Source organism: Echeneis naucrates, chromosome 15, assembly GCF_900963305.1.
Source record: "Echeneis naucrates chromosome 15, fEcheNa1.1, whole genome shotgun sequence".
In the NCBI taxonomy this organism is placed as follows: Eukaryota; Metazoa; Chordata; class Actinopteri; order Carangiformes; family Echeneidae; genus Echeneis; species Echeneis naucrates.
The window spans coordinates 8605647-8629435 of NC_042525.1; the positions used below are offsets into that span (position 1 = coordinate 8605647).

At 40.1% G+C, this 23789-nt stretch overlaps 1 protein-coding gene across 1 annotated transcript; it reads left to right on the plus strand.

The window, feature by feature from the left end:
* The first annotated feature begins 1395 nt into the window (after window positions 1-1395).
* loxl4 (lysyl oxidase-like 4) lies at window positions 1396-22836 on the plus strand. The gene is made up of 15 exons (XM_029521227.1): window positions 1396-1457; window positions 2409-2726; window positions 3619-3920; window positions 4005-4219; window positions 9790-9828; window positions 10144-10357; window positions 10462-10639; window positions 14631-14785; window positions 14872-15039; window positions 15500-15662; window positions 15755-15998; window positions 17002-17117; window positions 17434-17570; window positions 19887-19998; window positions 20091-22836. The coding sequence occupies exons 2-15, from the start codon at window positions 2414-2416 to the stop codon at window positions 20159-20161; spliced, it is 2427 nt and encodes an 808-aa protein (XP_029377087.1). The 5' UTR covers window positions 1396-1457; window positions 2409-2413; the 3' UTR covers window positions 20162-22836.
* Window positions 22837-23789: the final 953 nt, after the last annotated feature.

The following is a 23789-nucleotide window of genomic DNA, read 5'->3' on the forward strand; positions in this document are numbered from 1 at the left end:
ACCAGTCAGGGAGGGATCACCATCCTGCCACCCAGTTGCACCATCACTGGCACACACAAACATTTCAATTACAACTTCAAAATTCATATGCACACATATACGCACATACTGTATGTAAGGTATGATTCTTCATATAAGCCTAATATGAAAAATCTGCTTAAGGAGAGTTTTTGCTCTCCATGTTTGGAATCAGCCATTTCATTCCTGTGGATGTTTCAGTTACTTACTTCTCCTTTCATGACTCACGATTGTCATTTTTCATGTCTATGAATAAATGTTGGTGCCATAAAAAGGTGCCCACTGAGGTTTGCTTGAAAGCTGAAATACAGTTTATCAACACAACAACCCTGAGGCCAAAAATTTTCTTGAAGCTAAATTTGTCCCGAATCCTCCAGAAATTTCTAAAAAATAAATAAACAAGTTTAAACCAAGATGAGAGGTGTTTGGAGACATCTGGAGGAAAGTGGATTAGGGCTGAACACTGAATTGACCCCATCTAGAAATACATAATCCATAAACAGGGCTTTTTCTCCTCTATTTTATTTAGATCTACACTGATAAGTTAAACCTGTATGTTTGTGAAGCCATGATGATAGGGCGGACTGTAGTAACACTCTCCTGGGCAGGGGTGGTATGGTATATTCTCATCGGTCACGTTCACCATGACTACGGTGAGGCTAAGCCTATTTTAGACTTTGTGGTTTGTGGCCGTCTCAACAAGGAAATATCTACCCTGTGGTATAGGGAGCTTCTTTAAGACACTTGGAACGTGATGTTTGAAACTATTCTGGAACCAGAGTCCTTCCTGTTGGTTACTTTTACACACTTTAGACCTAAAGTTGTGTAACTCTCTAAACGCACAGTTGTGTAAAGCATCATCAGCCTATCAGAGACGAGAAATGTAGAGAAGCCCAATCAGAGTAAATTACTTGATTTGATGATGAAAATGGGTTCCATTATGTTTGAAATCTATTTCTGCAAAGGTACTAAACATCCCGTCCTGAAACCGATGGGTCTGTGGCTGCTGATTTCTCAGTTTTTCACCCTAACCCCATCTGATTTGTTGTTTTGTATGGAACACCTGTCCTTAGAAACAATCTTAGACACTTAAAGAGACAATTATACACGTCTGTAAAGAAAGAGAATGAGAATAAGCTAAAATTACAAATCACCTAGTGGAGTCTACTCCGATGATATTTTAAGATTTATTATGACAATTGATGGAGTATTATCTCATAAACCAGCTTTGCATTTGAACATGAATTAATACTTCTTTATGAGCAAAAGGAGACCTGGAGAGAAGGAGAGAACAGGAGGGGGGAGGAAGGGTGGGAGGGAGGCAGGGAGGGATATAGGGAGAAGGAGGGAAGAAGGGAGGATTGACTAAGGAGAGCATTTAGTAGACACACTCCTTCCTCAGGCACTCTCCCCCAGTGCATACATTTCCTGCCTGCCAGGTGAGTGAACTTTCACCTTACTGATTTAGATAGATTTTCCTATTATTTTTTTTTTATCCTTTATTCTTATTAAATACAGGCATCTGTGTAAAAGGGTAACAGGTGTTTTAAGAGGTTTAGACACAGCCACTTGTGTGCTTTTAATTCTTTACTTTAAAAATCAGTAAGCTGTAATGTTGCCATAGTTAAACATTTTAGAGGACTAATTTTTCGGCAGCAACATGAGATATAAAAATGAAAGATACATCTTAACATTTACCCCAGATAGAATATTTGCTTGTTGATGGTTTTTTTCTTTGTATAATTTTATCATCAGAGCAGCATCAATAGATTTGGGGTATTTTCTGTCGTGTTGACCTGTGACCTTCAGTAATATAGTGTCTCACTGTCTGCTCTCCCACCCCCAGCTCTGTCTGGGCATTTTGCCGTGGGGTGTGCTTATTCAGGTGAATTGGGACAGAAACGTGCTACTGCTTTGTCTCTAATTATACGCCTGCGTTTGACTTAGGGGGAGAAAATTATTCGCTTTTCGCGGTTTGGCATCCATTGAATCACCGCCACACGATGTTGCAACAGTGACTATAATAAAACGTGAACTAACAATGCAAAGCGAGGGAAGGACCTGTGTGTGTGTGTGTGTGTGTGTCAGGATGTGTTTTTCCACGGAGCACACTACCTGAAGTGTGGTGTCCAGCGGATGTCAGCGTTGGTCCGTTTAATCAGCGGCTCTCTCCGGCTCCCTGCTGGCTGGGCCGTTTGAGGAATAATTGTTTCAGTCTCTGGTTCCTGAAATTGATCATAAGGGGCTTTTTACTGCAGGGAAATTAGTATGCGTCTTTAAATGGACTATTGGGTTTCCAATAAAGTAAAAATAACGATAATAAATCAGACAAACGATGTGCGTTTAGCTGAACAAAAGCATCACACGGCCTGTGTCTACCTTCCTCTCAGCCACCATGACCCGCATCCTTTGCCTCAGCATCCTCCTCCTCCTCTCGCTGTCCCTCTTCCGGGCCGCTCGCGCCGATCCTCGGCGGACCACCCCCTCGCAGCTCAGGTCGGCTCGCGCGCCCCTCGCCAAGGTGCGCTTGGCGGGCAATTACGCGCGAGAGCCGCACGAGGGGCGCGTGGAGGTACTGCACAACAACACCTGGGGGACGGTGTGCGACGACGAGGTAAACATCAAGCTGGCGAACGTGGTGTGCCGGGAGCTCGGCTTCCAGGGCGGCATAACGTGGGCACACAGCGCCAAGTATGGAGAAGGACAGGGTGAGAGCTTTTCCTGTTTTTAATACAATTAGGCCAGTTCTGGGAATCAGAAATGTACCGAATAAAGGCCAAACTTAGTCTAATTTTAGGTCTCCACATTTTGACATGACTCAACACATGTAAGGCTGCAGTCCATTTAGTAGCTGCTGACTAGTGAGACTACTGGGGGTCAGCACAAGACCAACTTAGCCTACTTCATCATAGTAAATTTACGCATGTACCTTTACTGCTATGACAGCTAAAAAAAATCTTCATGAAAAGGAACATTGAGATTAATATAGTTGATAGATTTATTTATTTATTTATTTTGTCTTGGATTTAATGGCATCCATCCTTACGGGGCCATTTTATACCATCCTATCTCCCCCAAAACTCAAATGCTACAGTCTGCTTGTCCCACAACTCATTAAGTGTATGTGTGGCTTCATGAAAAGACCACCAATTAAGGCATAACTAACATCATAAAGTGACAAAGATAACTTTCCCCAGAGTCTACATCTTGTTAAGGTCGCCTGGCAGGCTGGCAGCGCAAATATGTGGGTCGAAAATGGGCATTTGTTTTACAATAATAATAGCATTCACTTGCCAGAGTTATGCAACACTTGCTGTGGTTCATGGACATACTTTACTGCTGCTTTTAAATCCAAATTACAGAGAAGGTTGAATGGATTCAAGGAGCAGGATCTACAGCACCATGCCTTGTAAAATACTGTGTATCTAGTGCTAAACACACCGCTAAGGTGCAACCTAAATCAACCTGCCAGTAAAAGTCAAGAGTTAGGTCCTTAGGAACTGATTCAGACTCTTGTGCAGATGCATTGCCAAGTTTCCTATTGAACAAGCAATGAAAATCACAATGAATTAAGTAATTAATTGTTTATCCTTTTACAAGGTCCAATATGGATGGATAATGTACGCTGTGAGGGCACAGAGAAGTCCCTGAAAGACTGCAAACACAATGGTTGGGGCGTGAATGACTGTAAGCACTCCGAAGACTTGGGGGTGGTGTGCACCTCTGAACGCAGGCTGGATCAGACAGCTAGCAGAGGCCACACCACTGCCGCCAGGCCCAATGGCAGCCCTGCACCTCAGTGGCAGGGTCTTGTGAACAACCGCAGACATCCGGGACATGTCTACCAAGGAAACGGACATCCATCTGATGTTGCGAGGTTCTATCGAAACCCCCTCTACCCGGTACAACATTTTAACTCTGATGCATTTCTATGTTGTTCTTGGGAAGACATATTAACAGTAGATGTGATATGCATCTTTCCCCAGGGTCAAAGTAAGGTGCGAATTGAAGAGGTGCGTCTTCGTCCCATCCTTATGGCGACCAAGAAGAAGAACCTGATAACAGAGGGTGTGGTGGAGGTGAAGCATGCTGGGAGATGGAGACAGGTGTGCGACCTTGGTTGGAGCCTCAATAGCAGCCGGGTTGTGTGCGGGATGCTTGGCTTTCCTGAGGCTACACAACACAATGTTAGAACATACAAGTGAGTATCAATATCTTTTACTGCTCTGCTCCACTGGGAACAGCACAGCCTGCCTTTATGAACTAAAGTTATTAGATTCCAAAACATACATCCGATGACTGTAATTAAGAACTGCACCATGTTATGCCATTACTCCCATTGTTGAATAAATAAGAACATATCCTGACAAATAAAAAATACATCAGTGCTATCCCATTTAAAGCAACTTTGAATAAAGGCCTTTCATTGGCTTTATCTTCCTCCCCCAGCTCCTGTCCCTTTGTGCTCCCCCTCCCATCCTCAGCCTCACGACGATGATAAAGGAATCTCTCTCACCTCTCTACTGCCCTTTCTCTACACCTCTCTCTAGGCAAATCACCTCTTCTCACCTCATTGCCTCACTCTCATTCTCCCTCCCTGTGTCTCTCTGATGCTATCTTCAGCTTGCAAGTCCCAGACAAACAGGCCCACTTTAGCTTTTAGATTCCTATGCCTAGGTGTAATATCCCTGCTTACTTTAACTGTCCCATCAATGCCATATGTGGAACAGAGTTTGCTATTGGAGAGTTGGATGAGGGTTTTTGTGATGTGACTGGTCTTGACAGGCCTGAATCATCCATACATCTCTTGACATATCTCTGAGCTTGTTTCATACCAGTGCCAAACAAACACAGTGGTTTTTGCACAATAATACGTATTTCAACAATACGACAATACGTATTTCAACACTTTCAGTAGGGAACATAGAATTTTTTTCTTTTTTAGTTAACTGATTTAGCGGTGTTACAGTTTGTCTTTACACAAAGTAACAATTAAACAACTGTTTTGAGTGAAACACAAACACTCATACAAGACACGTTGAATTCCCAGGTTCGGTACTGTAAATTTTCCAATGTTTGTGAGTGCTACTCTACTAGTGTGTGTGTCACACACACCTCCCATTGCACTGGGAGGTGGAAAACCAATTATTACTGATGGATCTGACTCTATGTGATAAATATGGAGCTTAGGATATAGACTGGAAATAAGGAGAAAGAAAAAGCCTGTTTGAAAGTAATAAAATGCTTCTGATCTGGAGCTGATCTTAAACCACAGGAGGACCACAAATTAGCAGAGGATTACTCAGTTTCTTTTAAAAGAATGATTAGTGACTGACCACTTGCTGTCATCAGTGGAAGGGAGACCCAGTTGGATCTTGTTCAGAGAGAGCTGCTGGCGCTCGGTGATTCACAGTTTAGCTATTACCTCGCTCTCATTGCCAGAGTCATTCTGACTCAACTGGCGACAAACCACAACATCTGCTTTGTTCTAAATGTGCTAGATTCCTCAAGCTACTGAACAGATTTTAAATGTTGAGAGGGTAACATATTTGTCATATATATTTTTTACATGACCTTAAAAACCAGTCCTATTTGATCACTCTCCCCCACTAAAAGCATTTTTGCGTTAACCTTGAATGGAGCTGTCTTTGCTGGACTGTTATTGGGAACACAGTGAGTCAATAACTGGATTCTATTGTTGTAGGAGCACATCATCAGGCATTATATCTTCTGTAATAAAACGTCCTGAGAATGAGCGTGGCCTGACTCTGTTCATGTGCTGTGTGGGATCATTTAAAACAAGGCTTCCCTGCACTGCAGGTGGGATGTTCTCCATGCCCTCTTTGTTTTTTTTTTTTTGGTAATATTAGAGATTTGACATTTAATGCAAAGAAGGGGAGACGAGAGGTAAAAGTAACAGTCGAGTGAGGAATTAGATGGGTGGATTTGAATAGCTACAACAAGGGATTTGGCAGCTCACCAAGAAGAAAGATATGACAAAGGACAGGGCTGCTGTAGCTTGAAGGACTTGGAGTGAAGCCTGTAGGGAAGCTGCTCACTGGCTATTTCAGGATGCTGTTTTTAAATCTCCCTCTAAGGTTGAGGAAAAGACACTCAAACAATAGCAGATCTACTTGTTCAGTCCTTGACCTAAGCCGCAACAGAATGGATGATTCTATTAACTTGAGATGTATCTGCTTTTAGATGTAAAATGAAAAGTTTGGGCAGGCCATTATGTTGATTTCTGTATTGTGTATGTAAAATGAAAGACACTAGCATTGAGGCGGTTGTGACTTTATACATCTTGGTCTGGCCCGCCCTGTGTATGACCCGGTGTTTTGGTGAAACATCCGGCGCCATACTGGTCTAAACCACAATGGTGGTTGTTTTCTATCCTGACAAATGCATATTTGTTATCTCTCACTATGTTTTTCCTGAGCCTGTTTCAAAATGAACATATGTCTATATGCTGCCAGTGATATACTTCAGTTATTATATAGCATTTGGTCTCCAAATCAGGATGCTGCGTTGCTGTAAATTAGATGTTTACATGCAACCAACATTAACACGAAAACTATCTGAACAGCAGTGCATTTTGTTTCAGCCTGGACTTATGGGTAATTGTCAGGATTGCACTCTGACTGAATTGTCACTGTAATTATAATTACTAAATGTGAGCAAAGTCACAGAGAAACAATTACGTTTGAGACAGTATAGTGTTCAGCTGTCATGTAACATCTTTCACTTTACCACTTGCCAATACAGTTTAGGACTGCATTGCGTGGTTTGACCAAATTTAGTTGGTGACACTCCCACTGTTTCTCCACCTTACTATATGTTTCTCAGTCCATTCTTGGATATCGTAGACCATGCCATGTCTCTCAGCTCTGTGTTTCTTGGATGAGACTCTGAAGATGCCGTAATTATAGGTTGGTCAGGACGATGGCTCTCTAGGGTTTCTGCAGAGAGTGAAAAAAAACACCCCCAATTATAGCTGTGTGAGTGAGAGTAAGATGGAGTGTGGTATGAGTAGGAAGAGCGTAAGGAAAGACAGAGGAGATGGAGAAGAACATGAACAGCAGTTAGACGAGCCAGATTTTCGCTTGCTTGTGTGAAATATGTTCAATTACAGCTGCCGTTTGCTGCACAGCCTGCTGTGTCAGCAGCTGTCTGTCTTCCTCTGTCACCATAGTGATTTAGGGAGTCAAACAGCATTTTATGTTTAATTATGATTCAGCTGAAAAATTTCTTATGAAGGTATCATTTCTAGGCTTTTGGGCGACACTTGTGACCAAGTCTGGTTTTCCTGTCTGAAACCTTTTGATCTTCCTCAGTGACCTTCTCTCTAATTTATTTTTCCATATTTCAGTGTGTGCTTGCATGCCAGCTGTTTTTTTGGTTGGTAACAGAATGTGGAAGACACCTTAGAAGAATTATCTGTACCTTTCTTCTTTATGTAATTGAGTGTTGGTACGCACTGTTAGATTTTTTTATGTATGCTGCAAATGGATGCTGTTTATGTTAGCATTGTAAATTATTTGTTTATTTGATTTGAACGCTGATTAAAATAAAAAAAAAAAAATTATATCAGTAAAAATATACATTTATTTAGTTTTTAACATTAAAACAAAAGACCTACTAACAACACCAGTGAGTAATGTGAGTGTGACAAACCCCAAACAGTGGTGTAATGCTTGTCTTTAAACAGCTGGGTGGGACTCCCTATCATTAGCCTGTTTTTTTGGCTCCACAGCAAGTGCTGCATATGCTCTTTGCTAAAGCAAGACTCATGAATGCTATGGATGTGGAAAACAAACTATTACTGACGCACTTTAAACTGACATGGCATTATTTATACCCCATAATTAAGAGAAATATCAAAGGATACTCAATTGTTAACAAAATAACAAAAGTGGCCTTACTGCCATATGAATGAAGTCCACCATTAACAAACATTGATGTGATTCAGTCAAATGAAAGATCTGACGCTGTCATTTATAGTCTGTGTAGTAGCAGTTGGTTTCTCAAGAGGGAAAATGGTTAACTTGTTGGTTTGTGGTAAGGTCACAAACAAGTCACAGACATTCTTTGCCTTATGAGAAAATGGAAGTGTGTGTGCATACTCTTCAGTGGCATGCTACTGCAGGCCCATATGGTAGACACATCTCAGATAGTTTACAAGTGTAATTCGAGACACATTAAAGAATAAATGTTGAATTCTATACAATGCGTCAGTGACAATTTACAGCTGGTCTCGAGATGTCTCTTTATTTAGAACCAAGCACGTTATAAAATTATGGGATTTTTCTGCCTCGTCGAGATGAATGTTTGACATAGCTTTGAAAGGTAGCAGGCAAGCCTGTTTAAACTGTTGAGATTTCTTTTACAGATGTTTATAATTTAAACTACTGTACCGAGCTGTATTTGTGTTTCAAATGGCCGAGAGATATGACCTGAAGTCCATTTGACAAGCAAATATCATGTGCAATTTGCAAACCTCCTCTACCTACGAAATGATTGATGAAATGAAAGTATACTTATTTTCAACAAGTCGTAATTCAAGTACTTTCTTTTTCCAAATGAAATATTTTTGATGAAAGGTCTCTTCTGGTGATGCAGAGAATCAGGAAACAACTTGTTATATGATTTGGGAAAATACACCGTCAGTTTACCCATTTCTTCATGCAACCATTGACATAACAACATGGCAGTGACAATGAATCTCTTGATTCCAACACTACGGATCACTTTGTTTTCAATGTTCCCTGCCTTAACTTTATGGCAATGTTTAGAGCTCATGTTAGAAATACAAATATTGACCTGCCTGGGCGTTCATACATGGGGTCTATTTTAATTAACATTTCTTCACTGAAGCCAAAAAAAGCCAGTAACCATTTGAGCATGCCACACCTGTGATGCAATGCTGGAAGTAAAGCTCTGTCTAAATGAAACCTTTAAAGCTGTGTGTCTGCGCTTGTGTGTATCCGCTAGTGAGTGTTTAGATGTAATTGATGTGAATGTCGGTGATGATGCATGCACTTTGCCGTGGTTTGAGGACGTCTTGCATGGTCTGGCACATCTGCTGTGCATGTCTGCCAAGAGAACAGAAGGCTTTCCCCTCTGTCGCTCTTGAGTCAGCCTGACTACTTGGTCTCTTGTATTTCTTAGATGTGAAGAGCAGCATTTTGCCAGAGGTTTTGTTTGCATATCGTGTTTGGGCAAACCCTGCTTTCCCAGAAATGTTGTACATAACTCGTGTTGAATGTTAGGATTTTTTGGACTGTGAGTGGTTTGGAGGGTTAGTGCATAGTTTAAAATATTATTTATTTAACTTTTTGTTGTTATTCTATTTTTTTTTTATCCATTTACAGTCCTTTTACTCAGTTTTTCTTGTATTCCAACAACCAATACAAATATTTTATATTAAAAGCCTTGTTAGTTTATACACCATAAAGGTGGGTAATTTGGATAAAATTGTCACATTGAAGTTGAACAATTTAGGAACAAGTTACAATGGCCACTTTTCTAAACATTAGCATCGCAAACAGCAAGCAACCCATGTTCAAAATGGATGTATACCACATACAGCTGAGACTATGAGGTAATAAAGAGAGACAGAAAATGCTGAAAGGAAAGAACATTGAACTCTTTTTCAAACTGTATCAGTTGCCACCATCACTGTAGTTAACTTTACCATGAGTCATTCTTCTTGTGGTAAAAACTGCAACCTGACAGAACTGCCATTCATCTCTTTCTTTTGTTGTCTTGCAGGAAAATATGGGATACCAAGGTTTTAGACCCCTCAACAAGGTAATGAAATATTTCTTAGCTATGTTTCATAACTGACAGAAAAGCTTCAACCTGATTTAAGGCTTTCATATTATTTTATCATTTGGTTTCCAAGAATAACAGATGATCTCGTGTAAAATCATCAGTTCAGTTTAGCTACATTTGAATGTGGGTTTGTTTGTGTTACAAATGGAAACCATGCAGTCCTAATGTCAAAGATTAACTCAGATTTGAGTTTTAAATTCTTCATACAAACTTAGTTTTCTCTCAACTTGGATTATAAATCATAAACTTTCAAGTATTTAAGTGCACAAATATAATTTCTCTTCTTTCCAGATTAAGCGTCATGGCAAGGAAGAAGGGATTCTGGGTAGAAAAAGTTCATTGCCTGGGCACAGAGAACAGTCTGTCAGAGTGTCATGCTCAGCTGTCAATCCCCCGTAGTCCTTCCCCTTGTAAGAATGGGAGACATGCAGTAGTCAAGTGTGTACCAGGACCCCAGTTTGCTCGCATCTCCTCAGGAAGACCCCAGGCCCCTTATCCAGTTGTGGTAAGCTTAATAAAGTTCAGGTTAAACAAGCACAACGCAATAAAGTATTTAGAAACTTCCCATAAGAATAGTCTGAGTTATATTTCCTTTGCTGCTCTGTGCAGCCTGTGCGTCTGAAGGCAGGCCCCCGGCTGGGTGAAGGTCGTGTGGAGGTACTCCGAGACGGTAAATGGGGTACAATTGTGGACCATGTGTGGGATCTAACTGCAGCTAGTGTGGTGTGCAGAGAACTGGGCTTTGGTACAGCCAGGGATGCCCTGCATGGAGCCTACATGGGCCAAGGTAAGAGGCAGATATACATATAGGCTGGAAATTCTGCAAAACTCCACATTTAATGTGGTTGTTTTGAGTCTGCAATTTAGATGATTGAATGTGTTTATCACGCGTCGCCGTCATGCCATATTCCACAGAGGATGGGGACACTTTTCCAGTGTTTTGCTTATCTGAAATGCCACACCCGTCGGACCAAGCTGATTAGATAATATGTGGCCATGTGCTTGTTTTTTTGTGTATATTACCTTGTGAGGCTTCAAATGTGTTGATTGCAGTTTCTCCCAATGTGATTATATGAGTCATGTGCCAGGGCTACCAGCTGCATAAACACCACACATATGCACACAAATACTCACACACAAAGGGTAACACTATAAGCTATGGTGGTTCTCCATGGCGGTTTGGCATTTGGGAAGAAAAACCACAACATAATCTTGCTAACTTAAAGCAAATCTCTCACTCACTAACTGAGTGCTTGAGTAATTTTTCCTTCAAATTCCAAATTTCAGCATTGGTGACAAAGAGGTTCAGTTAGTTGCTATACCAATGGTGTCCCCTCCCTTATGAACTGTGAGACCGGTTTCCCCATAGCTCAGACTAGAATCAAGTCTGTAATCATGCTGATTGAGTGAAATGAGGGAGGATAGTCTGCTGGTTTGTTCTCCATGGATGGTATATCGGATATTTTTATCTGTCTTGTGTTAGTTACTTTTCTACCTTTTGACCACTTAAATTAGGTTTACTGTAGATGATGTCACGTATGCTACCTTTCATTGTGATGAGTCTAACAGAGCTAAACTCTAATTTGGTTGGCTCTTTAAAGACGACTTATATTGCACTCAACATCTGGTTTCAATCAGCAACCTTGTTGCTGGACCAGGATTAAGGTTTGAAGGCATATAATTTTCAACAGTAACTGAAAAACTTTCACTTTTGTACCTAGAATAGTTTCCTCCACAGATCAAACCACAAAGCGACATGTGTCGCAAGCGTGCAAGTGCTGGCATGTCTATATCATATATGGTTATGTGAATATGTAAGTAATAAAATCAGTCTCGGTATTAAAACATTAAGATGTAGTTTGGTTTGACAAATGGCAGATTTACCCTCCACTTCATCTTATACCTCTGTAATGATGATGATCAGTACCTGTTGCTGTGTGAAAAGAAAAGGCCTGGTTGTGTTGTATAACTGACAGTGGAGGATTTGGAACAGGTTGTGTCAGGAGGGTCTACCATGGCTTTTCTGCCCGTTTCCTGACTTGTGATATGAATGATGCCTGTTCTTGGAGGTTAGAGTGCAAATCTCTAGTTGGTTTCAATGCTTAAAAAAATAAGAATTCAGCCGTTTATGATGGATATTTGAAGTGCATTATAAAACAAATGCTGGTGTGTAACATTTTAGAAAACTTCGGATTGATGCATTTGTATACACAACTTTACTCAACAGTTATTTGCTTATATGCCCTTTGTACTAATCAATGTCATCTAATCAATCTAATCAGTGTGGGCACATAGATTAATTCACGCACTGTCTGATGAATGCCCAGAAGCAGTGTCCATTTCCACTTTTAGCTGCTGGAAATAAATGAACAAAAATAGAGAGTGAACTTGAAGACGACCACACAGTCCGTGTGAGACCTACCGCTTTGAGTTTGTTGTTGGACTTGCATGATTAAAATAGGGCCCTAACACACCTTACATACATATACTGTGTACATATTCTCTTTCCTCCCAGACACTCACCATGCAGTACTCTCCCTTTTTGTCTCACACTTACATATGTGCTGCCATTTCAGGATGATTGGACTTCAAAGCTCTCTCACAGTTTCCTTTCTATAACATGCATTTTGTTTTACATTTTACTGGGACATATAATTTTCCATGTGCTCGAAGGCCACATAAACACGGACCTTTAGATTTGGTTGGAAAAGGCCAAAATTAGATTCTTTGATTGAACACACTGTCACTCAGGATAACAGTCTAAAAGAGTAAATTGTTTCCAAAAATTTTTAACAGTTGTTTAATTTACACTGATTTTTTCTTTAAATGATTATCTCTGGACATCCCAGTGGCTCATCTTTTAGAGCACATACCATTTAGGCTCAGTTTGCCGCTGCATGTGTCTGAGGTCTGGCTCGGACCCTTTGCCAAGTAGTAGACAGTCTGCACTTATTTTAGCTTCAAATGTTGTCTCGCATTAGATTTGCAACACATTTACTGCTTTAATTAGTGAAAAATAACATAGTCAAAGATGATTTTAAAATCCCATTGACAAAGGCAACATTATTTTTATAATAGTTGGCTATGATACATGATGAAGTACAACAATTGACAAACTGATGTGATTTAGTGTTTGGTTAAGAAACCGAGCTACTGAATGACAACATTGTTGTAAGGGACATTTGAAAAACATGTTCCACAGAAGGAAAAACACTACTCGCACTACATTAATGTGCTTAAAACAGAATGTAATTTCAGAGAGGAAAAGAGAAGGGTTTCCCTTGTAACCACGAACCAACTATTTGTGCTATTCTCACCAAGAATGTGAACCATCTTGCCCTGTTTCCATCCTCTAAAGCAAATTCTCTAATGTGTCCAAATGATCTGTAGCATCTGCCAATTCTAATTATACAGTAATCAAACTACAACCTATGTCTTGTAAATACTAAATTTAAAATGCCACATTTGAATGGTGACCCATTATTTCTCTTGTAGCTGTTTATGCTCTCATCTTAGACATTTTATACTGAAGTTTAGCTCTGTTTCTTCATCTGCCAGCGCTTTAACTCTCATCATCGTTACATTTATCACCATCAATGTATTAAATTACAGGGACAATGTTTCCATTCCTTTTTTGACCAACATTGTTATTTTACTATGTAATTTTGCCTGTGAAGTACTCATACAGTATTTCACTATAGTGTACTATACATATATTGGAGACTAAAGCACCCTGAATGACCATGTGTGTTTGTGCATGTGTGGCCAGTTTCTTGGAAATTACATCAGGCTTTTGTGGATTTCCCAAACTAAAGTTTAAATACAGCATGTCGCCATTTTGAGCATCCCTCAAGGCCCACTGTTTGTCTTGATAACTTAAACTGTGGAAGTTTGGATCAAGGTTGTGGCCTTTACCATTTAGATAGAGGCAGAAGTGGTCTAGATGTGTCTTTCGCATACATATGAACCCACGCATGGTGACCAGTATGGTGGCAGGCCTACAATCTACCATCCCAACACAGAAACATTGGGTTTGGCTGAAGTCTGGTTTTTATCCTTTTTAGTTATCTTCCTTTCATTCGTCCTCCTTGGTTTTTCTTTCTTTTCCCCACTTTGTGGTTTTGGTTGTGTATTTCAATACTAACATAATTCTAAGTTTGCTGTTTGTGACTTTAGGTTTAAATAATCAAGCCATAGTTCATTCAATGTTTCCAGCATTATGGCGGTTTGTTTCAAGAACATTTTTCAAAAGGCTTTTTTTTTTTTTTCTTTTTTTCTTTTTGTCTCGACCATCATCCATGTTGTTTTGAGATTGTCTAGTTTTGTACAACAAATGATTCCTAGAGAAAATGTTTTCTTTTGTTGACACAGATTTGGCCTTATTTGCTCACCCAGGGTGGTGGACTACACACAGTGTTGTTGTTGTTGCGCCAGAAGCAACATAATGGCGGTAATGAGGTATGACAGATGTCCAAAGTAGATGTTGGTGGTGCTGCTGCTTTGCTTGCAGGAACATTTTGTCATGACAGATAGGAACTTTTCATTGTTGATTTACGCCAAAGTAGAGAAAGCTTATTCATGTGAAGGGAATACAGAACCACACTTAAATGTGGGTGCACGCCTTTGTGCGATAAGTGTGCTAAAACCTGCTAACTACAGTGGGTGGCCTCAAACAATACACAAAGATGTTACTCTGAAGTTATTAGCATGCGCCGTGGTTTCCTTATTTGATTGCTTTTATTACTTCAAACACAACCTTTCACAACCTTCTTCTCCAGGTACAGGACCAATTCATATGAACAGTGTCCAGTGCGTGGGGTCAGAACTGTCTATCCTAGACTGTCACTTCCAGGAAGTTCAACCATGGACATTCAAACACAGCCAGGATGCCTCTGTACGCTGTAATGTCCCAAAGACTGGCTTAGACAAAACGGTATGAAAACGACACCATTGCAAATCACACACTTAGCAGTTTTCACAGATAACACATCACCCTTTTAAATCTTCACTTAAATCTAGGTACGACTGGCTGGTGGCAGAGTTCCATCAGAAGGACGTGTGGAGGTGCTGATAGACATTGGAGGTCGTAAACGGTGGGGCTCGGTCTGCAGTGAGAACTGGAGCATCAATGAGGCCATGGTGGTATGCAGACAGCTTGGCCTGGGTTTTGCTGCCAGCGCCCATCAGGTAACAATCTCCTGACCAACAGATTCCCAACTGATGATGTGAGTTGGCAGTATTTCATTTTGATGTCTGAGTATAGTGCCGGTCTTTAACCTGGATAATTTTTAAAATGCCTTCACATTTTCATCAACAATTTGTCAACCTTTTATCATTACTGTCAAATGATCCGCATTATGCCCTGAAGAAGCAAATACTGGACCATTTTGATTTAATTTTGAAAAAGTCAGACTATAGTAGTCAAAGGCATCAATCCTCTAAGATTTGACGAAATCCCATCATCACTATCTGAGTTATTGACAAAAAAAACAACCAAAGTGATGTTTAAACAAATCAGCACATGGAGGTCAATCCATAGTCCCAGCCCCTGTACTACTGTGTTAGACAGTGAGCTATGATGCTGGTAATTGACAAAAAACCCAACAAGCTTACTGTGCCCCGTGACCCTATGCTCTTCCTTTGATAGGAGACTTGGTACTGGACAGGTGACCCAAATGCAGCTGATGTGATTCTCAGTGGAACTCACTGTATGGGCACAGAGCATTCAATTCAACAGTGTCGTCGCAACAACCATGTCCATTGTCCTCGCGGAGGTGGAACTAAAGCTGCTGGAGTCAGTTGCTCTGACAGTAAGTTGAGCCCTCTTCCTGTGGCTCTCCAACGTCTCCTGTGGTTCTTCTTTTTAATCCTAACATATCCTCTCATTTCTAACATGCTTCAGCTGCACCGGACCTAGTTCTGGATGCCCAGCTCGTCCAAGAGACAGCCTACCTGGAAGACCGACCCCTCCACCTGCTGACCTGTGCCAACGAAGAGAACTGTCTGTCCTCATCTGCAGCTAGAATGAACTGGCCTTATGGCCACCGACGACTGCTACGCTTCTCCTCCCGCATCATGAACCTTGGTCGGTCTGACTTCAGACCCAAAGCTACAAGAGATAGCTGGACGTGGCACCAGTGTCACAGGTATGCTTGAGTAGTTTATGGAGGTGTTTGGTTACTAGGACTGGTGGGTTGCTGCAATAAAAAGTGTTAAATATAAACAGTTGAAATACTTGCTATATGTGGTCGACAGTGTCCTGGGTACAGGGGAGTTGTGGTTTTTGGAGCGTGTCAAAAATATTCTGACAAACACCTGTTAGGTTTAAAATTGCTTGTTCGTGCATTAATGACCTAGCTCCCTCTATGTTGAGCAATTTAAGTTATATTTAAATTACTGCATTCAAGGAAAGAAAACATACTCAAGTGTTATCTATGTCCCAGCATGCATGGTTTGATGAGAGGTCTGCAGGCAGCATGCAACATGACCACATGATCTAAGAGTCTTTGTCTAAATCCAAGATTCAGCATGATTTTTCAGTTAGTTGCGAAGCGATGAGAAATTGTTCTCAGGTCCAGTCTTAACACATCCCACTCTACCTGGTAGTTTTCTACCGTTAGTTATTTTCTTGTCAGGTGATGGGGGTACTTTCAAGCCTGTCGTTATCAGAGAAGAAGGAGTGACTTGAAGTCCACATTATTGGCTGTGCGAGATGTGTCTCAGTAAGTTACGCTGGCCTAAAAGTGTTATCGTCTCTCCAAATTCATTAAGCGCCCTACAGCATGTCTGTGACAGTTGAACCAATCCAGTTACCTCCGTCGGCTGTAATACAACTCACAGTGTCGCCCAAGCATCATCCAGTCCACCTCAGTTTGTTTCTACAACACATCAGAGCAACTGAAGCGTGTTTCAAAAGCCTCTATTCACTCAGAATGAGCACATAGCGCAATCAAGCTGGTGCTAAAACAAGCTTCTGTGAGAGGTGTTACGGTGACACCCATACTCATGTCCAAGCAGTGAGGTCATAAGGCTACAAGCCATAGGGAGCCAGTGTTCAGTGAATGTAAATGAACACACTCATAGATGTGCAGACACAGACACACGCGCACACACACACTCTCACCCGGACTTTACCCTCTGTCGTCCTAGGCACTACCACAGCATTGAGGTGTTCACACATTACGACCTGCTGACGCTGAATGGAACGAGGGTTGCAGAGGGACACAAGGCCAGTTTCTGTCTGGAGGACACATACTGCCCTGATGGTAATGTTCACGACTATTCATGAATCCCAGGCAAATCTCTTTCTCATTAGGGAAAGGAAATTAATATCAGTATTTCAGCTATGCCTATTTGGATTTTTACTTTGTGGTTAATGTATTAGATCGCTGCTGTTGTTTGTTCACTCTCCATTAACTTGTTCTATAATGGATGAAATGGCTCATATGAAAAAGCAGCATTCACATGTAGTCTAACACAATACAGGAAGCGCTTAAAAATGACAGGGAGTGCCAAGCATTAAATTAATTTTGATACTGTGATGGATAATGTTGTTGGTGTATGTGTTTGTATGTGTGTTAGGACTCCAGAAGCGGTTCTCTTGTTATAACATGGGCGATCAAGGCATTTCTGTAGGCTGCTGGGATACCTATCGCCATGATATTGACTGTCAGTGGGTTGATGTGACAGATGTACGACCAGGAGACTACATCTTTCAGGTGAGAAGTCATTTTATGTCATTCTTCTCTTACAGTGTGGCTCACAAAAATCAAATGCCTCAAACTGTTGTTCCCTTGCTGATGGTATATACAGAAGAGAGAATCTGTGTGTCCCTCGTGCCACAGCAAATATTAAGGCACAGTGAGAAGCCAGTTAGTTTAGCTGAGCACAGCCTGCTAACTTCTGCCTAGTTAGTGGTGTAACTCCCTGTGTAGCACCTATCAACCTCGCAAACAGCAAGACTCCGACTACAGCCAGCCAAAAAATTACATTTTTACATTATATGGTTTTATACAGATTAAACAAAGTGTCGTTTGCAGATTAATGATCTTAAGAAGAGCTGGTAGGTTGATTTTATTACCCGTTTCCAGTGGCCTAAGTTCACTGACTGCTATAATTACCTTACATGATGAGAACGGTGTCAATCCACATATTTCTTGAAAAGCATATTTGAATTATGCTTGAACTTGAACTGAAATGTTTAATCATTTGTTTCACAGTCATAGCTTTAGTTAATAAGAAAGATGTTTGCATGCTCACAGTAGTAGTAAAACCCAACCTCCCTCATCACTGTCATCACCTCAGCTATTCCTCTGCCTGTCACTACTGTGACAAGGGTCAGTCAGTCGAGTCATCATGGTTAGACTGAAACACATGAATGACTATATCTCCCATTATCATTCAATTTCCAGTGCAGATTACTGATCCCACTGTGGTATGCAGAAGTCGTGAGATCTTAGCCTGCTGCCAATTACATTCCAGAATTTATCAAATAGCGAGTTAAACTTTAGTGTAACTCGCTATACAGGCAGACTAAAAAAAATGGAGGATAGAAGAGGACATGAAATGGAGTTGATAAATGAGGGCGAAACTGGGGGACTACTGAAGATGAAGAGGTCGGGGTCATTTGAGGTCACCTAAGCAGCATAAAAGGGACATAGCTACATTTAACAGAATACGAAGCACAAAGGGAAACAAGCAGAGTTAGATATTCATATAGGTTGCTGAAAAACAGGTTTCTGGTAGCTCCCCCCCTCTTGCTTCATTATTTCTATTATTTGGTAAAGTGCAAATGATGCCTGAGCTTTCTCAACCAGCATTTTATACCCATAGATTCTGCAGGCCTAACCATGAACCACCTGCTGCTAATAAAACACACCAATTGGATGCAAATTAACTACTGCCTCCCTTTTACTCAAGTAGCACCAAGTCCCCCCCTCCATGAAGAACAGCTAATTTGCAACCAAGGAGTTTCTCCTGCCCTGTTTTTATTTTTATTGCCACTTTCTCACCAAGCAACACATTCTGCTTCTAAAGTAGCCCCCTGCACAGGACTCATACATTCTATTCCAACACTATAATTTAACCTGAAAAATTAAGAGACAGTATTTGTTTATTCACTCAGTTTTTTTCAAGTTTTCCTTTTTTTAGTATAGTGTGTGTTCCTTCTCCTGTAGTTGCAACCTGTACTTAAAGTGGGTGTAACAGTTTACAGAGCAGCTATTAGAGTAAATGACTTCTCAGTATTATCAGTATTATAGCTGTTCTTCAAATGACAGACTATTAGAATAGTGTATGGCAACACTCAAAATGAGGTCAGTTTCAGACATGTAAGCATGCTTATTCATAATTACTCTGTTGCAAAATAACAAATTCAGTCCTCATTATTGCATACCTATGTCAGTGTGAGGCGCAGAGTAGATTTCTCCTTTGCATGAGCAGGGGGGCTAAACTGGTATGACCACATTCCATGAATCTCAGTTGTAAAAAGTTGCATAATATCTTAAGCAGCCAATGATCATGTTTTGTGTGGGCAGAAGAGTCTTTGTTACACGTTTTCATACAAGTTGTAAAACATTTTACAATGGGCTTTCCCTAAACATCTACCAGTATATTCTGTTCTTACATAACAGTAGCAATGGTAAAGTAAAACTCACCACCAGATGTTGCATGTTTAGACAATCAAGTGAGCACCATTCTGGTGCAGCGCTCACAAGAGAGTACTGTACGCTGTTGATCTTTCCAAATAGGAATACAGTTTGGAAAAGTCATCCAGCTTTTTATAGATGCGAAAGGGATTGACTATAAAAACAATACCAGCCATGGGGGCTGTTTCATTACAGGCCCTCAATTTTTGCATCCAACCCTGAGAAATGGCTTTCTCAGTGTGTAGAGAGAGGAGACTTATTTCTTTTTTGACCATGAGCCAGGCCAGTTGTAGATACAGTATAAGATGAACAACAAAGGTTCCCAAGGTTGTAAACATTTGTTGTCATATTGTCAACAGAGTTGTGTATTATTGTGTTGTTTTGCAGGTTGAGGTGAACCCTTCAATGGACATGGCCGAGTCTGACTTTATGAACAATGTCATGAGGTGTCGGTGCAAATATGATGGCCACAGAGCTTACATGTACGGATGTCATGCAGGTGAGGACAGAAAATCCTTTTCCTTTCTTCCATCTCATTGTCGTTTCTTCTCTTCTTTGTCATAGACAAATATGCTCTTTGTGACCTTACAGGCGATGCATACAGTGCAGAAATTGAAGACCTCTTTGAGCACCAGAGACAAATCACCAACAACTTTGTGTAGGCTAAACCAGGGCTCAGCACAAAGGCCCAGACATTACTCAGGGTGAGATGAGATTGATGGCTCAAGCCCCTTGGGACACTGGCACCTACATAAACAGAACACATGAAAATGGTGCTTGCTCCTCTAATTAGAAGTTGTGGATGAAATATTCACAAGAGCTTTATATCACATCAGCGACCATTGCGGAGACTCCATTCTCAACTCAAACCGGTATTGACAACAAGACAGGAAAAGGAGCCAGACGGCTCAGCATGTTTTTTTACTCTAGTCATCTATGATATTGGATATTGTTTCAGACGATACTGTTTTTTGTGAATGTGGACTACTAATAACTTAAGTTAGATATTCAAAGCGTATACACATGAACGACTGTAATGTCGCTATAACTAATGCCTCACAAAGACAAATGTGCAGAGTAATCTTGTTCCCTTGTTACAAACTATGAAAATCAGACCTAAATGGTGATATTGTGACTTTGTGTAATTTTTATTTTTTTATTTTATTTTTTTTTTACAAAATCCTCATTTAGATGAATAATTTAACAAAAAGTACTAAAATTGGATCTATATGCATTTCATTTTTTTTATCCAAGTTCTAGACTTGGATCATTTGTGCCTGTTGTGCTTTTACATAACTTCAATATTGGTGCTCGTTACCAATAATTTATGTTGTTTGACTAACCTCATTACAATTCAGGTGAACAGTGTTGTACAATGCATTTTTGGTAGGTCTCTTTTTCAGATAGTTTGGTATTTTACTATTGCTCCAGCTTTACCAAAATAATTGCATTCTGAAAATGTAGTCATGCTTTAAAAGTTTTGCTTCTCATATAGAATAGCTAAGAAAAGGTCAAATGATTTTTTTATGGAACAAAGCACTTTATTTTTTGAACATCAGTATTCTCATTTTCCCCCACAATTATTAACTAGCTACCAAATTGATTTTTAACAAAATTTATTGTTTTACATTTCAGAAAGTGATATAGAAAGGTTGTGTTTAGTTTTCATATTAAGTGTACTATTTATGCTGTACCTTTTATTTATTCATGGAGTTCACACTTACACAGCATGCTCACTTAAGAGTTTGTTTGCTTGCATTTATTTAACAATACAATTTTTTTTTGTTTGTTTTTAAGAATTATTAACCAGGGAGAAAAATTATTTCAGGCTACAATTGCAGGAATTGCAGTAGTTTAAAACATTCCTGTGAAGCATATGAATAATTACTGATATTATTTTATTTTTGTTATTAAAACGACAGCTTTCCCCCCTCAGCCTCTGATGGGACATCAGACATAATTGACAAACATTGTTGTGGTAGGCTGGGTTTTGAGAGCATATAAAAAACATTTCAATTACATCTGTTTGGGTTAGACTTGAGGTTACGGTCAAAGTTAGGACGACAGCATGTGCTTTATAAAGAAACACAAGGGAATTGTTACTTGGAAATCTGGATTTCCATTTTAACACAAACTAGAAGAAAGGTTCTGAGATTAAGTGAGAAAGATGGTGACTGAAAGAAAGAATGAGAAAGTAAGACAAGACTAGGAAGTGAAGTTTGGAGAAAGTCTTACAGTAGGCAGGCATACAGTTTTTACTAGTGGAGCTGCCTTTTTGTAGGCACCCATACAGCAACCGCAAGCTGGCATTTTCAGCTCCCCAACGAGAACAACATGTTTGTCTGGGAGAAAAAATAAACTCCTGGATTCACGGTAAACTGTGGGCTTATTTTTCCTTAAGCTTGGCCTGCTAAACCGTATCTTTCTACACTTCTTTCTTTGCTGAATATGCAATTTTTAGCACCACACCAAAACATAATGCAAGTCCACTTTACACCTTCGGGCTTGTTTCAATTAAGTTGTTTTGTCCCTTAATGAATTTTAATGAGTTTGGCTTATTGTGTTGGTGGTTAAACCTGTTAAAATTGTGTCTAATGGACAGTTTCCAGGACACGTTATGGAAAGGACACGTCATTCATAAAGGCTTGTGTAGACTGATCCATTTCCCTAACAGATTGTCTTTCCCCTCACCAACCTTAAGCATTTCACCAACATGATCTTTACAATAACTTTTTATCATTATGCACAGGCCAATTACTTAAAACTGTTGATACAAATGTAAGAAGATAGAGCTGAAAGTCTAAAATAAGTGTGTTATACCTATGTTTTGTGCTTCTCTGCAGTTCCTATTGACATTTTACAATGGTCTATTTTGTGTGTTATTTAAAACTATGACATAACATATATTACTTCGATTCATAGTCACCACTCTCATCATATTACTGTATTTATAGATATGCTGGGATATTGTGATCCATGGCCAGTCACATTTGTTTCTGTCTAAAAAAACACTGAGAGTGTGCACTCTATAGTGCTTATCAACGATTATATTCACTGTGCTCTCAGGGACTTAGATGTGATGTGATTTGTGTGTCTTTTAGCTGCGATGCATAACTGATCACACCAAATGATTTTTCAACAAGTAGCCTGCACCCAAATTTTGTTGGTAAAATGCTAAGTATGAAGGTGATGAGTTAGTTTGCTTGGTTTTTCATTGAGGAAAGTTAGGGTTAACTTTGGAAAGACACTGGCTGAGTCAGAGGCACCATTTCAGTTAACGATCAAACTACTATGCATTCATTCATCATTACTGTGAATCAATAAAACATCATCACCTACCAAGCCATCCTCTGCTTCCTGCTTTCTTGTTCTGAGTGCATGCCACTGCAGAATATTGGTTGTTCAGAAAGGAGCTCAAATTGTGTGTTTTCTCTGGTTGAAAAACAAAGACAATACCTAACATTTCCAACTCGGATACATGCGAGTTATTTTGTGCTACGATCTGATCTGAACAAACTAGTTAATGGAACACTCTGGGTTCTGAGTTTAGACATTTACAGCCCAGTGGAATACCGGAGCTTTATTTTTACAAGGTTCAACTAAAATGACTAGGCTGCCCAAAGATAACCCTTTCAAGCTGTTAGATTTTCTGTGACTTAATCCTCCACAAACACTTGCCCTCACGGGAGCCAAGAAACGCTCTTGCTGTTCCGAGACCAAAAATACACAAAAGTGTTCAGGAACTAATGACTAAATTCAAGTATATCAAATCTGTTAGAATTGGGTGGAGTAATCAGCTATGTCTGGAAGGGAAATTTACACTCAACAAAAGTCTGATTTGATCACGGCTGACAAGTCCACCCAGAAAGAAAACAGCCAAACTGTGAAGTGGTCAGTGGCTGGGATGAAACAGCTGCGAGGCAAACAGGAAAGGAATACTTGAAAGCAGAGCACCTGGTTTTAAAATGTGTTTTCACAAGCATTCAGCATAATTTCATGCACTTTGACACACACACACGTACACGTACTTAGGAAAGAATATTATCTTATATTTAGGCTTTTCAGAATTTTCAGTCGTGACAATTCACGTTTGAGATAAATCCTCTGGCACCTTGTGTACTTTCCTTTGTTCCCTGGAAATGTATCACTACCTTAGAAACACCCAAAATGATCTCATCATGCTGGCAGACACTAGCGTCGAGAATTTGCTTCCAGAGAACATTTGGTAAGTCAGACATTGATTACATCTCCAAGAAGGCTCATTCTTTTGCAGCTCGGACATGTGTGAAC